The sequence below is a fragment of the Camarhynchus parvulus genome, chromosome 1 (assembly GCF_901933205.1).
Source record: "Camarhynchus parvulus chromosome 1, STF_HiC, whole genome shotgun sequence".
Lineage (NCBI taxonomy): Eukaryota > Metazoa > Chordata > Aves > Passeriformes > Thraupidae > Camarhynchus > Camarhynchus parvulus.
The window spans coordinates 88,628,431-88,643,102 of NC_044571.1; the positions used below are offsets into that span (position 1 = coordinate 88,628,431).

Consider the following 14,672-nt stretch of genomic DNA (forward strand, 5'->3'; position numbering starts at 1 on the left):
GTTCCCTCTTTATTTTTCTACCTAAAAGAGCTAAAGCCAGAGGAAATATTTTACTATTTCAGTTTTCTACTTTCAAGTGATGCCTCACACACACAGTAGATCAGGGATCACTTCCTATCCCGTCTGGAGGCTCTTCAGTTTCATGCAAATCCCCTTTCCTGTAGGCATCTTTGCAGTGTTTTCTCCTCTGTCTCTCCTGTGGAGAGTTCTGTGAGTGGCTGACAACTTCTGGCTTCCCCCATGCACAATCCAGGACATGCATACCTTTGCCTTGGTACTGCTTAAGGAACCCAGAAGACTGCAGAGTACGTACCATGAGAGATTTCAGGAATGAAGCACAGAAGGACTGACATCTCTGCCTCGAGCAGTCATTGCCCAGAGGAGCAGCAGGTGCCAGACACTCGTGTCCCAGGACACGTGGTGACCCTGGTCCCACACTGCCTGCCAGGACTCCATCTGCAGTGAAACCGAAATCTGCAACACCCATGTGTGCAGGAGGGTGTTCCCTGGTGAACTGTATCACCAGCAAGAGGCTCTGTTCCCCCACCAGTCTGACAGCCTCCAAGATCTCTCTGGCAGGATATGCAGCATGGATCCTTTGCCTCAGCAATTCCTCAGTGTGGGAAGCACAGCCCAAGGCCCCAGTGTTGGCTGGGCCACCCACCTGTTCAGCTGTGGTGACCCCACATCTTTGATGCTGAAATGAGATGTGGTCCCTCCATCTACTGAGTCCTTCTCTGTGGGCTCCTTTTCCTTCTTTGAGGAGTATCAAGCCTGCTTTTCTCCACCATGCTCCCTGCTGGGAACTGTGATGTCCAGGAGCTACTCAGTGCTGTGCTGCTTCTTGAGTCCCCAATGTCACCTCCTTTCCAGGACATCTCTCGGCAGTACCTGCTCAGGAAGCAATATCAAGTCCTGTATCTCAGTGTTGGTGCATTAATGTGAATGTTTAACGCCCGAGAACAGTCTGAGCACAGATTCCATGGCAGGAGGCATCTGGGCAGTGCCTCTGCAAGCATTCAGCTCAGCACTGTGGCTGCTGAGTGCTGACCTCTTGAACATCTGTCCAAGACCATCCTTTTAGGATTGTATCTCTGGACTGCCAATAAGGTCTTCCCACTGAATATTTAGGCAGACTGGTTCATCAGCTAATTACCCTTCCGGAATGTTGGAAGGAAGATTCTCCCTTGGGCAGGGAGAATTGGGTTAGAGATCACCTAGGGAAATGGGATATCCACAAATCCATGGCCCTTGTGGGGATGCATCCACAGTGCTGAGGAGCTGGTGAACACCATAGCGGTCATCTTTGAAGGGTCTGACATCAGGAGAGGGGCCTGAGGCCTGGAAGAAAGCAAAGGTCACCCCACTCTTCAAAGAGGCCAAGGAGGACCTAGGAAACCAGTCATGCTGTCAGCCTCACCTCAATGCCAGCAAGGTGATGGAGCACCTCATTCTGGAAGTTATCTCTAGGCATGTGGAATACAAGAAGGTGAGCAGGAGAGTCAGCTTGACTTCACTAAAGGCTTGACCAACATGATTGCCTTCTACCTCAGGACAGCTGCCTGGATGGATGAGGGCAGAGCAGGGGATATTGTCTGCCTCGACTTGAGCAAGGCTTTCAACACTGTCTCTCACAAGATCCTCATAGACAAACTTAGGAAGCGAGGACTGGATGAGTGAACAGTGAGGTGGATTGGGAACTGGCTGAACAGCAGATCCCAGAGGGTCATAGTGGCACAGGGTCTAGCTGAAGGCCTGTCACTAGTGGTGTCCCACAAGGTTCAGTAACAGGCCCATCCTTGTTTAACTTACTCATCAAAGACTTGGATGAAGGGTAAATGCTTTCTCATCATGTTCATTGATGACACCAAGCTGGGAGGAGTGCCCAATCCCCCAGAGTGTTGTGCAGCCCTGCAGAGGGACAGGTTGGAGAGATGGGCAGAGAGGAACTTCTGAAATTCAGCAAAGGCAAAGGCCGGGCCCTACACCTGTGGAAAAATAACTCCATGCAGCAGCACAGGCTGGGGGCTGACCTGCTGGTGAGCAGCTCTTCAGAGAAGGACCTGGGGGTCCTGGTGGACAAGAAGCTCTCCATGAGCCAGCAGTGTGTCCTGGTGTCCTGGGATGCATTAGGAAGAGCATTGCCAGCAGGGTGAGGGAGGTGGGGCTCCACTCAGCCTGGTGAGGGGAATCTGCAGTGCTGTGTCCCGTTCTGGGCTCCTCCATCCAAGAGAGACATGGAGCTCCTGGAGCAGGTCTAGAGGTCTAGCGAAGGGGAATGAAGATCATTAGGTGAGGAAGCGCCTTATGAGGAAAGGCTGAGGGAGCTGGGCCTGTTCAGGCTGGGTAAGAGATGTCTGAGAGGCGACCTCGTCAATGTCTGTGAGTATCTGCAGGCTGGGTGTCAGAGGAAGGAGCCAGGATTCTGTTCTTGGTGGTGCCAAGAAGACATGAGACAACAGGCAGAAACTGGAACACAGGAAATTCCACGTGAACAAAGGAAGAATTTCTTTACTGTGCAGGTGTCTGGGCACTGGAGCAGATTGCCCAGAGAGGTTGTGGAGTCTCCCTCACTGCAGATATTCCAGAACTGTCTGGGGGCAATCCTGTCCCATGTGGTCTGGGACAACCCTGCTTGAGGAGAGGGGTTGAGACCAGATTACTCCACTGGTAGTCCCTTCCATCCCATTCTGGGATTCTGACCAGGCCCACTGAATTTCTTGATGAATACTAGCAGATGTTCCCACAGAGAGGAGGGTGGGGAGCATCACTTTCCTTGCACCTGACCACATGAGGGTGGGATGGTGCTTTACTTGCATCAGTGGGTTCAGGAAACCTAACCACTAAGTAGCCCACATCTTCTTCCTTGTGTTAAGTGAACCTGCACTCTCCCTTCACTGATTCCTGGATCTCATCTCTTTTAGATCATATCACTGAGAGAGTCTGACCTGTCTGTCGAGTCAGTCCAGGCCCTGTATTTTCCACCCAGCACCCTTCTGCTGGAGGCATTTGTCACTCATCCCGCATGACCCGTGGTGGTGTGAGTTAATCTTTCCCCATATCAGGATTCCTTGGATGGACCTAAATGCAATGCTGACAGCCTTCACCAGAACACCTTTGGATTCCAGCTAACCTGTTGTATTATTTTATTTATCATGTTTATTACTCAGGAGTTAGGAGAGGACAAAGCTGCGTAGAAAGCTGTTCTTGTTTCTCAGATTGATCTGGAAGCTTGACTTTCTTAAGCCTTTACCTTTGGCCACGCTCTTCATACATTTATGGTTGCTGTGTCTCAGGTACCTGTGACACAGGATGCCCCAGAACTCACAGGTGATGACCAAGTAGGTCACATACACTGGCTACAGGGAAGAAAGCTCCTTTCAAGAGGAGAGGTCAGAATTAATGCAGACCCAGTGGAGGTACTGTCTCATTGGAAATACACCTGGATGATGCAGGGACAGGCTCCTGAAAACATCTGGCAAGCTGCTGCACATGGTGATTAATGCTAGGAGTGATGGTAAAGCCATCATGATCGTGCTGGACAAATGTCACAACAGATGGGAAGAGGCAGCATTTCCAGCTTCGAGAGCAGACTGCATCTGGGCAAAGTGCAAGAGGAAACAGAAATCATCAGGGTAGGAAGAAATGTGGTTAACTGATATTTCTAAGGGTCACAGCCATATGGTAGAACTGCTAGTTCAGTCTAACCTGTTGGATAAAGGAATAGGCAAGAGCCATTGTGAATTTGGTTTACAAGCAATGTCAAAAGTGACACTCACTCTAGAGCTGATAGCCAGACATGCTCTGATGCACAGTTTCATCAAGGCAGTGAAGGGCCTTCTATAAATACTCCTGAATCCCCCCCAAAAAACATGTTGATTTATTTTGTAAATACCTCCCTGCTTTGCTTGACAAGAAAATTTGTGTTGTCAATAGGAAACTTTGGCTTGGGACACCAAAGAATATGCTGTGCCAGGGGGAGTTTCTTATCAATTTACAAGTGATGGAATGCCCAAGTAAGGCAATGATTTTAGATGTCCTTATGACAGATGAAGATTGGGTAAAGCTTGATGGTTGCCTAAGGACAAGGGATCAACTGAGAAACAAATTGAGACATCAGCCAGAACAAAATGTCACAGCTGAGAGCTGTGTGTTGTCCTGTAACTTTCCCTTAGAGTGAAATAAGTGAACTTGCAGATTGTGGAAAGAGCAGTGTCTTTCCAGTTTTTCGAAAGGCTGTGATTTAGCAACATAAGATAAGATCAGTGAACGAACTTCCTTGTGTAAGTGGCCATGTGACAAAAGTACTTAGAAATAAGAATAACTAATAGAAATAGTAATAAAACTTGACCTACATTAACAAAAAATAATCTTTGTAACAACTACAGCAGCTGTGGTTAGGAGAAAAGGAATAGAGGGACAACAGAATAATTCAGCTGTCTGAAAAAAGGTCTTCAGCTGCTCATATCACCTCAGAGAAAAATAACAATACTTGAATGTGTAAGGAACTAACATGCTGTTCTAGTTACATTTAAAGAAAAATCAATCCAAACAGTAATATTTTCTTTTTATTGGCTGAAATTGGGAAAATAATCAAAACAAGGCAAAAAAAAAAAGAAGTACTCACCAGCTAAGTCTGCTCTGTATATGGAAAATGCAGAATGTGCTCAGAAGGGAATGATGAAGCACTTTCCAGGCAGCTAGCAATGAGGAGGATCCTTGACAGGATCTCCAGCTGAGCGCTGCTGCAGTTCCAGGCACAGGTGACCTGGAGCACAGTAACTGTGGCTGCCTGGGGTGCTGTAGGGATGAGCAGCCCCCACACAAAGCCTGAGGCTGCCTGAGGAGCTGGAGTGAGCAAGGCTGAAAGTGAAGCACGGCGCTGTCGCTGCCTTCCTGCAAACGGCGCTTTGCAAAGCACAGTAACCTCCACCCTGGGGAAAAAGCACTGGCTGCTGAAATCCATGGTTTGCTGAGGTCAGTTTTTCAAAGCATCAGGGAAGACATTTAAAGAAAAGCCTGGGTGGATGGGCAAGCAGATGACGTCAGTGCTTAGTCTGACAGGGCATGGACAAAAGCCAATGAGAAACCAGTAGAGGGGGGAGGAGGCGAGAAATCATGAAGGAATGGAAAAAATCTGCAGTTTAAGGAATATTTATAGAAGGACAAGGAATTGACAGACAAAACTGACACCATTTTTGATATGTAGAAATGATACAGACTCTCAAAAGGGCTAAATATCTCGGTCAAAAGTGCCAAGAGACATTACAGAGTATTTCTGAATAGGGTCAGAAGAGAATTTCTGTTACCAGACATACACAGCCATGCACAGATGCATCCAAGAGCGAGAAATAGTGACTGAGCTTGCCTGGGAGAACAGAAGGGTTGGAAAGACCTAGGGAGCAGGGCTCACGTGCAATCATGTGCAAGTTCTCAGCCAGACACTGAAGATGTCCTTAAACATCTTTTATCCACATGTGACATTGGTGTCCTTTGTCCTGCTTTGCATCAGAAATTGGAATACATGGACCAAAGACTCCTAACCATGATTCCAGGCTGGAGAAAAATGTTTTGAAAGTGAAAAGTTTAGTTACTTTGCTTCTGAAAAAAAACAAGTGAGCATTTTTGCACAGTGCCTGAAGTCACTTCATGCTGTTGCTCTAGATGGCAGTTTAGTCAGGCTGATAAAGGCATATGGGGATTCTGAGGAGATGGGGAAGCTGGAGGCCATGTGAGATTTGGTACTTGGTGTCCAGCACCTAAACCAGTATTCAACTTGGCAGCTAAAAAAGTGGAGATTGCAGAGATTACAAACCACCTTTTTTATTTTCCTCTTCTGTTGCAGGACTCAGACCAAGGTCAATAAAAGTTGCTCACTTGTTTGTTGGAGGTTTGGGCAATGTCAAAAGAGGGCTTTGAGGTCTGCATGTCGTATTTCTCACTTAGCAACCTTGAATTTCATCCAGCATTTTAATAACCCAGTCACTCAGTCACAAGATCCTTCTGCACCTTTCCACAGGCTCATTCAGGGCTGAATGTTTTGGGTCATTTTGCATAATCAACACACCTTGGCACCCCGTGCTCCAATTTGTTCTGAAAGTGTTGATTGGTGGGGCAGATGGCCTCAGATATGCTGGCCACTCACATCTCTCAGTTGCCACCAGCCTTGCCACAAATTTTCAGCCTGGAGAGGGTGGTCTTCCCTGTCCTCAGGCAGTTCTTTGAAAGGTTTTGCCAGCATGTTTTTTCCTAAATTCCATTGCTTTTCATCATGGGGGGGGTTGAGGTGAGTGGTGAATTGCAGCACAGGTACCTGTTCATCCATTTCGTGCTGGATACCAGCGAGTCTCACATGTGGTTTGCTGCCCTTCATGTCACAGACATGTTCTCAAGTCCTGATGCTTCAGTTTTCAGTTCAGTGGAGGCTCCGTCTCATTGCTGCTGAGGAACATCTCCTGTCTGGCAACACCCCAAAGCTCCTCTGACGGCAAAACATCAACTTTACTTTTCATTCATGGACTTAAGCTTCCCTAATCACTCCCACGCCATCTTACGGCTTTTTGGCAGCTTTCTTATCTCCAAGATGTATTTGAAAGAGGTTTTCAGCCTTCCTTTTCTATTTGTCACATAATCTCTTTTTTCCCCCCCTTTACAATTACTAAGTCTCATTTACTAGTATTTATGAGTTTTGCTTTTGTTTTCATTTGACTACAGCTTCTGCTTTTTGACAGCTGCCTTTTCAAATCTTACACTGTGACGTATAACCCAGCACTATTGTTCCTTCTAGGGAACACTTAATTAACTCCCTCAAGAAGATGATACTTCTGTAGTAAGGTAATTTATGGAGGTAAGTCAGCTGTCCTAGAGTAAGAGATTACATTCAGCTCAGAAGAGTAAGTAACAAATTACTTGTTTTTGCAGCGTGTACAACACATTGGGATTGCCCAAAGGTAGGCAGCTTGGTTTTGATGAAATTTGAGCACTGCTGGAGCCTGCAGGGGTATTTGCATACCCTAAGTCATGAATCTGCATTTTGTGAATGGCATCAGTTATGAAGGAGGTTGAAACATCATCCTTTAAGATGTTTGTCTTTTGTAACTGTGTCATAAGTCTTTCAGAGACCTGTATCTCCTCTTCCTTGCCCTGGTCTTGCCAATTGCTTTGCTTAAAGACTGATTTACTTTAGAAGTGGATACAGGATGTTTTAAATGTCCAAGACTTTTTTTCACTGTGCTTACACAGTTACCATTTTGTTATGCTTTGGAGTGATTTTTCAAGTGAACTTGACTATTTTCCACATCTGCTCAAGATGGTTTTCACTATGTGGCATCTTCCTTAATGCTGAAGTTTCATACTGACATCTCAACATGAAGGTGTTCTGAGGACCTTTCTTGGGGAAGCAGTGCATGTGTAGTAGTCTGTGCAAAAATGCCAAGGAAGTATAAAGTAATTTCTCTAAATGTTCAGAGTTATCATAAAACTAAATTTACTGTAACACCACTGCTAGTTACCCTTAGCTGTCTTAAAAAAAAGGAGAATAAAACATAGAGCTTATCACCCCTAGAAATGGTTGGTTGCCCATCAGAGAAGCTGTCTCTTGGGTCAGCCAGAGAGCTTTCCCAGGTGCACCCCTCTCCTGCAATGGCTCTGCACAGTGAGCCCTGGTGCCTGGCCAGACAAGGAAGGCAGAGTCAACCCTTTAGCCAGGATCAGTGTCTTTCTGTACCTTCCCCTTGCAAGGTGCTCACAAACCAGGATGGATTCTGGCTTATGGCTGCTGCTCTTGGAGTTGGTTTGTCTCAGCCGAGTGCCACAATTGCTTTTCACTACCTTGCTGAATGAGAGCCTCTTCATGTCTGCCTGAGCACCCGCCTTGCCTGACCAAGCATTTTTATCTGCTTTCCATGAAAACACTAGAGCAAACAGAACAAACCTAGAGCTCCCCTACCTGGGGGGATACTCCTCTCCAGAGACAGAAGCAGCTGCCACAGATCTCTCTTTATTTCAATGCCATCTACAGTCATATATGTCAATTTTGCAAACTGATGGGGAAAAAAAATTACATGGGGTTTTTTAGGTCAGGGTTGCAGTTCTCAGACAGGCTGGCTACTGAGCTAGTTTTTCCATCTGTCCAGAGGGGCCTTGCTGTGGTGCCATCTGTAGGTATAGCGTCTGGATGCAAAATAAGGATTTGGAAGAGCTGTGCATTTTAGGGAGGTTATATTAGAGAGAGGAAACCAAGCCCTCCAGGCAGTCCAAAAGCTGCATGACTAGTTTGCCACACTCACTCTCCCTGTTTCCATACAAGACAACCATGTTTTAAATGCTGTGATTCCTGGCTTTCCTCACCTCAATACCATATAATTTTTCTAGGAGAGATGAGATTGTAAAGCAGTTGAAATAGTATTTGAAAACATAGTGAACCTTTATTCAAGACATTCCCAGCAGCTGCTGCTCTGAGAGCACATATGCTTCCTCCACCCCGAGGCTGTATGACTTTGCTCATTCCGAGAGCAATTTGATCTCAGGTTGGATAGGGCTCACGCTTGTTAAATAACACGAATTTCTTTGCTCTAGAATTTTCAGGTAGTCTTATCTCACGTAAGAAACATAAGGCTTTTTAGGAGAAATTTTTGACTTGTATAAATGTTCCAGCTCTTAACCCAGTTCAAAATATGCTTTACATGGGAAAAGAGGACATCCTTCCCCCCTTTAGATGTTTCAGTAGCCTCTCTGCACTTCCAGATTATCAAGCGAGGCTCTGACTGGCATGCACACAATATGCAGGCAGCAGCACACAGCACAGCCATTCAAAGCACCCAGGCACAGCAATCAAGGGCAGGATGGGACCAGCCCAAGACTCATTTGTAATCTTGACAGGTCTCCAGGCTACACAGCCCCCCCAGCAGAAAGCCAGCTCCATGGGAGGGCTGCCTCCAGTGAGCTCCAGCACCAGGCAGCTCCCGTTTGACACCAGAGTTATCTAAAGCTCCAATGACAGGGCCATTTCTGGTGTAATCCAAGTATTTCTGCTGTCCTAGGGCTAACAAGCTGCTCAGAATCCCAGTTCCTATCCAGAGGCAGATTATTCAACCTCTTCTCTTTGCAAAATAACTTTGAGTCATCGCCCTCTAGTCCAGCAAACATTTCATTCTTACACAGCCCAACTGCTGGAGATAAGCAGCTCTGGGAAACTGTGTCCAGCATACCTTGATCCTGAGAGTTTAAATCCTCCAGCTTACGTCCTTGCAGCATCCAGATCAGGGTCTAAAGCACTTGGGGTCTGGACAACAGCTCCAACCATGCCTGCCAGGGAGAGAACACATCAGCCCTGAGATGCTAAATTAAGCTGCTAAAAATGGGAGGTCCACGTGATTTTGTGCAGTGCATTGCTTATCTGTCCTGGTGCTCACAGGTCATGGAAGGCTCCCTCGCTGCCCAGCGGCATTCATGCTTCCAGAACTAATGCAGGGAGGCAGAGGGCTGACACTCACCTTGCAGAGATTTGCTGCTCAGCAGCTTAACTGCAGCTGCCCCTCCTTACGCACAGAATTAAGCCAGAATTAAGACTGGCCACCACCATGCCAACGATGGCATCCCACACGTCCCTAGGCAGCCATTTCCCCTGGGGCAAAGCCAATTCATTTCAAAAGGTAAAAGCAAGTGAAATATCCGCCTTTTAACACCAGCAAGTATCTTCCTTATCCCCTGCTGAGGCAGGGGAAGGAGAATTTGTTTCTTGTGCCCCTTTACCAAACCAAATGCATGAGTCATCTGCTCAGCACTATTTTTCTGCATGCGCCCATCAGACAAGCAAATCCAGAGCCACTTCCCATCCTACCGCGCAGAGTCCTGCTGTGGAGCACAGCCCTGCACCACCCACACCTTGTTTTGGCTCCTGGGCTGGACTCTGGGCTCTCCCACGTGGAACAAGCAGCTCAGCAGGCTGCACTCCCCAGCTTCTCATGGCAGCTGGCAGAGACTGTACCATGCAGGCGCCTGCAGCTGCTCATTACATACATGCACCCCCTGCCTCCTCCCATCTCCCCCTGACAGACTGACAGACAAGGCTTTTCAGATGGTGATCACTTTTATTGATGTAAGGTGGTACACAAACAGATCAGTTTCTATCAGCCTCTCCACCTCCCCCAGGCTCGGGGAGAAGTTGGAGGAGTGGGGGAGACAAGGGAACAGAACTGGCCTCTCACTGCAGGATGCAGAGCTAAGCGGTGGTGAACAAGGGCAGGGGCTCCAACAAAGGAGAGTCCTGCTTCCCTAGGCAGCAGGGGGGGGCTGTGTGCTCAGCTTACTCCTGGGATGCCATGTGGACCATCAAGTCCACAACACGGTTGCTGTATCCATATTCATTATCATACCTGGGGACAGAAAACAAGCATGTCAGGGCTGACCCATTTCTTGCACCCCTTCTTCCATTCTTCCTGCTCCTCTGCCCCCATCCCACACAACTGAACTACCATCTACCCTCTGGGGGGAAGGAGGCAGTAATTTCAGGTAAGAAGCAATCTCACTCCACGGTGAGACTGGAGGTCTGTGTATCCACCCGGATCACCAGTGGTAACCAAGAGGACACCCAAGTCTGTAACCTGTCTGTGCCAACCCCCACGTCCCCCAGGGCTGCACCTACCAGGAAACCAGCTTGACAAAATGGTCGTTCAGTGCAATGCCAGCACCCGCATCAAAGGTGGAGGAATGGCTATCACCATTGAAGTCACAGGAGACAACCTGAAACACAACAAATTGTAATGCATAAGGCTACCCAGTCTCTAAGTGCACAAACCAGGATCCTGGCAAAGCTGCTGCCAACAGCCTTTTGGAAAGATGAGGCAAGAGCCAACAAGCGCAGGCCGAGAGAGCAGGCACTGCTCACCTGGTCCTCTGTGTACGCCAGGATGCCCTTCAGGGGCCCATCAGCAGCAGCCTTCACTACCCTCTTGATGTCATCGTACTTGGCCTGAGGAGATACAGATTCAACATCATCAGATCGCAACTCACACAAAATGTCCACCGGGGACAGGGCAGGGAGGAGACACAGATGGGAACACCCCAGCAGGTGCTCTTTTCTCAAAGATCACATCTTCAGGACAAGATGGGTACAGAGAGGGCAATTCCAGGTGCAATACAGAGCTTAGAGGAAGCAGGGGTACATCTGGAAGTTGTTAGGACCTCATCCACAACACTTACTGGCTTCTCCAGACGGCAGGTCAGGTCCACAACAGAGACATTAGGGGTTGGCACACGGAAAGCCATTCCAGTAAGTTTCCTGTGAGATACATGAGTCAGTAAGGAACAGCATCTGCCACTCCTCTGCCAGCCTAGGAATGTTTGGCCTCCTCCTGTCACCTGAGAAGGGACAACACTCACCCATTGAGCTCAGGAATGACTTTTCCCACAGCCTTAGCAGCTCCAGTAGATGCTGGGATAATGTTCTGAGCAGCACCTCTGCCATCTCTCCAAAGCTTCCCAGAGGGGCCATCCACTGTCTTCTGTGTGGCTGTGATGGCATGGACAGTGGTCTGAAGAAAGAGCACAGGAGTAAGAACACAGCCAGCACTCTCCAGAGCATCCCAGGTGACACAGGGAGTACAGATGCTTTCCCTCTCACACAAGGGCATCTGTAGCAGGTCACCCTCCTCAGCACCAAGCTGCAGACCTACCATGAGACCCTCCACAATGCCGAAGTTGTCATGGATGACCTTGGCCAAGGGCGCCAGGCAGTTAGTAGTGCAGGAAGCATTGCTGGGGTAGAGAGATAAAGGCACATCAGCCAGAGGCAACACTTCCACTGAAGTGAAGTGAGACCCCTGGCAGCTGCTGAGCGCTGCAGACCAGAAAGCACGCTCCTCTCTCCTTACCTGACAATTTTCAGAGACTTGTCATACTTCTCATGGTTGACACCCATCACGAACATGGGAGCATCAGCAGAGGGGGCAGAGATGATCACACGCTTGGCACCACCCTTCAGGTGAGCCTGGACAGAGAGAGGTAAGAGATTACATAACTCAGGATCCTTCCAAGCTTGCTTCTTCAGATCTCTTCTCCTTCACAGCCCCATCCTGAGCAGCGCTGTACATGGTGGCATGCCCAACAGGCAGAAAGCAGCCCTATCCCTTCTCTCCTGTGACTCTGTGGCATACTCACCCCGGCCTTCTCCATGGTGGTGAAGACACCAGTAGACTCCACAACATATTCAGCACCGGCATCTGCCCACTTGATGTTGCTGGGGTCACGCCTAAGGAAGGACAAAATTTTACAAGCTGCTCTATGAGACACCTGCTTTCAATCTCCAGAGGGGCAACTGGGAAAGAGATACTTACTCCTGGAAAATGGTGATAGCATTCCCATTGATGACAAGTTTCCCATTCTCAGCCTTGACAGTGCCCCGGAAGTGGCCATGAGTAGAGTCATATTTGAACATGTAAACCTAAGAGAGGGGGAGTGGAAGGTCAGGCACCCAGGCTGCCATCATCCTTTAACACCCTGGGAAGTTACCAGAACAGATCCAGAGGAGCCCTACTCACAAAGGCCCAGAGGGGGCACTGCAAAGCAACTCACCATGTAGTTCAGATCAATGAAGGGATCGTTGATGGCCACCACTTGGACTTTGCCAGAGAGGACGGCAGCCCGGGTAACCAGGCGGCCGATACGGCCAAATCTGGAGAGAAAAAGACAAGGGTGAGGAGGTGCAACAGAGAACCAGCCCAGCTGGGCACGGGAGACAGTCCTTGGCAGCCTTCCCTCGGGATCATCGGCTGCTCCCTGCCCGTGAGGGCGGGAGGGAGTCCTGCAGCTCGTCCAAAGGCCAAGGCACCCCGGTTAAAGATTAAGAGCGACCCCCGCCCCAGAAAGGTCAATCGCTAAATTTACTGAGAGCCCCGGGGATCCGGTTACTCCTCGGCCCGGCATGAGAAGGTCACATCCCCGGGGCCGCCATGGACACACGATCCACCGAGAGACCTTTTGGTGGGGGGCTGCAGGGATCCCCGGGAATGAGGAGGGAAACTGGGGCAGCCGAGCAACGGCAGCCCTTTCCGGAGTGAGTCACCCCGAATCCGAGGAGAAATGAGTCAGCAGCACCGCTTTCTGCCCCGGGGGGCGCCGGCGGAGCGGGACCGGCGGGATTCAACCTCTCCCTCTCCCCAAATCTTCCCCCCGCGCCCTTGAGGCGACCTTGCCACCCCCCCGCAACCCCCCTCCAGATCCCTGCTGGTCCCGTCGGCCCCGGCACTCACCCATTGACTCCGACTTTCACCATCTTTACCGCTTCGGGATGTTCCTGCGGGCAGAAACCACCGGTAGGGGCATGAGGGGAACTGGCAACCACCAACCTCGGCGGTCGCGCCCGCACCCGCCGCCGTTAACGCCTCGCCCGCGCCGAGGGGCGACTGGGCACTGGGGGAAGGGGGCGAGGAGAGCGGGCGAGCGGGGACCCGCGCTCCGAGCCAGCCCAACCCCCTCCCCGGGCGATCACTCCCCCGCCGCGGGCGATTAACTCACCTCCCCCCACCCGCGACAACCATCCGCCCCCCTCTCCTCCTCCGGCGACCATCTCCCCCCTCGCACCCCTATCCCTCCTGGCCTCACCGCCCCCCTTCACGCCGCCCCCGCCATTTTGCGCCGCGCCGCCTTTGTGCCCGTGGGCCCCGCCGCCATGCGGCCCCGCTCCGCCCGGGGGCTGCCGCACCCCCTGCCGGTGGGCGGTGCGGGTGTGTGGGGAGAGGGCTCTCACACGCCCACCACCCCCCGCCCGCCGCCGCTCTCTCCCCCCGCGCATCTCCCCCGCCCCGCCCGTTACCTGCTGCCTCCGAACCGCCCGGCGCGCAGTGAGGAGGTGGCGCAGCGCCTCTCCGCCGCCCTTTATAGCCGCGTGAGGGTAGGGCGGGGGCCCGCCCCGCCGCGACGCCGTCGAATGGCAGCGCGAGGGCCGGACCGGGCTACGTGCGCCCGTGCTGCGGGTGCGGCCGCCGAAGACCCCCCCTGTTTCCCCCGCCCCGCCGCCCCCCGTTAACAAAGGCCCCGCTCTGGGAACACAGGCTCCGTAGCGATCACCCTCCCGTCGAGCCACCCCAAGGGGGTTGGTGGCGGTGGTGAAAAAGGCACCGGTCCTTGCGGGGAGGTGTCCCCAGAGCGGGGATGGGCGGCTGTACGCCTGCCAGAGGAGGCAGGGAGGGTGATAGCAGGTCGGCGGCTGGTCCCGCCGGACTCGCTGCTGCTCCGGAGGATGGTATGCGCTGTTTTCACCTGGTAACAAAGGGCAGGTAGTTACCCGCCCCGGCTGCAGCCTCTGCCCAATTGGATGGAGTAGTATCCAGTATCCGAAGGGACCTACGGGGAAGCCGGAGAGGGACTCTTCGTCAGGAGCTGTAGTGATGTGAAAAGGAGTATGGGGTACAAACTGAAAGGGAGGAAATTTAGGATGGATATTAGGAAGAAGTTCTTTACTGTGAGGGTGATGATGTGCTGTAACACGTTGTCCAGGGAGGCTGTGGATGCCCCAGCCATGGCAGTATTCCAAGCCAGGCTGGATAAGGCCTTGAGCAACCTGCTCTAGTGGGAGGCGTCCGTGCACGTGGCACGGGGGCTGGAACTGGATAATCTTTAAGGTCCATTCCAACCCCTTAACATTCTATGATTCTATGGCTGCAAGGGCAAAG

At 50.7% G+C, this 14,672-nt stretch overlaps 1 protein-coding gene across 1 annotated transcript; it reads right to left on the reverse strand.

Annotated features, from left to right (window-relative positions):
• Positions 1–10,071: 10,071 nt before the first annotated feature.
• GAPDH (glyceraldehyde-3-phosphate dehydrogenase) lies at positions 10,072–13,915 on the reverse strand. Its single transcript, XM_030962568.1, has 12 exons — positions 13,814–13,915; positions 13,251–13,294; positions 12,574–12,673; positions 12,336–12,442; positions 12,160–12,250; positions 11,874–11,989; positions 11,676–11,757; positions 11,383–11,534; positions 11,203–11,281; positions 10,889–10,972; positions 10,646–10,743; positions 10,072–10,376 (listed from the first exon to the last, which is right to left on the reverse strand). The coding sequence occupies exons 2-12, from the start codon at positions 13,271–13,273 to the stop codon at positions 10,307–10,309; spliced, it is 1,002 nt and encodes a 333-aa protein (XP_030818428.1). The 5' UTR covers positions 13,274–13,294; positions 13,814–13,915; the 3' UTR covers positions 10,072–10,306.
• Positions 13,916–14,672: the final 757 nt, after the last annotated feature.

What these genes read in the sequence shown, in the direction of transcription:
- GAPDH (XM_030962568.1), bottom strand. Translation starts at nt 13,273, where the DNA reads ATGGTGAAAGTCGGAGTCAATGG. An exon ending in TCATTGATCTGAACTACATG is followed by an intron (nt 12,443 to 12,573) that starts GTGAGTTGCTTT and finishes CCCCTCTCTTAG; the next exon opens with GTTTACATGTTCAAATATGA. An exon ending in AAGTCTCTGAAAATTGTCAG is followed by an intron (nt 11,758 to 11,873) that starts GTAAGGAGAGAG and finishes TCTCTACCCCAG; the next exon opens with CAATGCTTCCTGCACTACTA.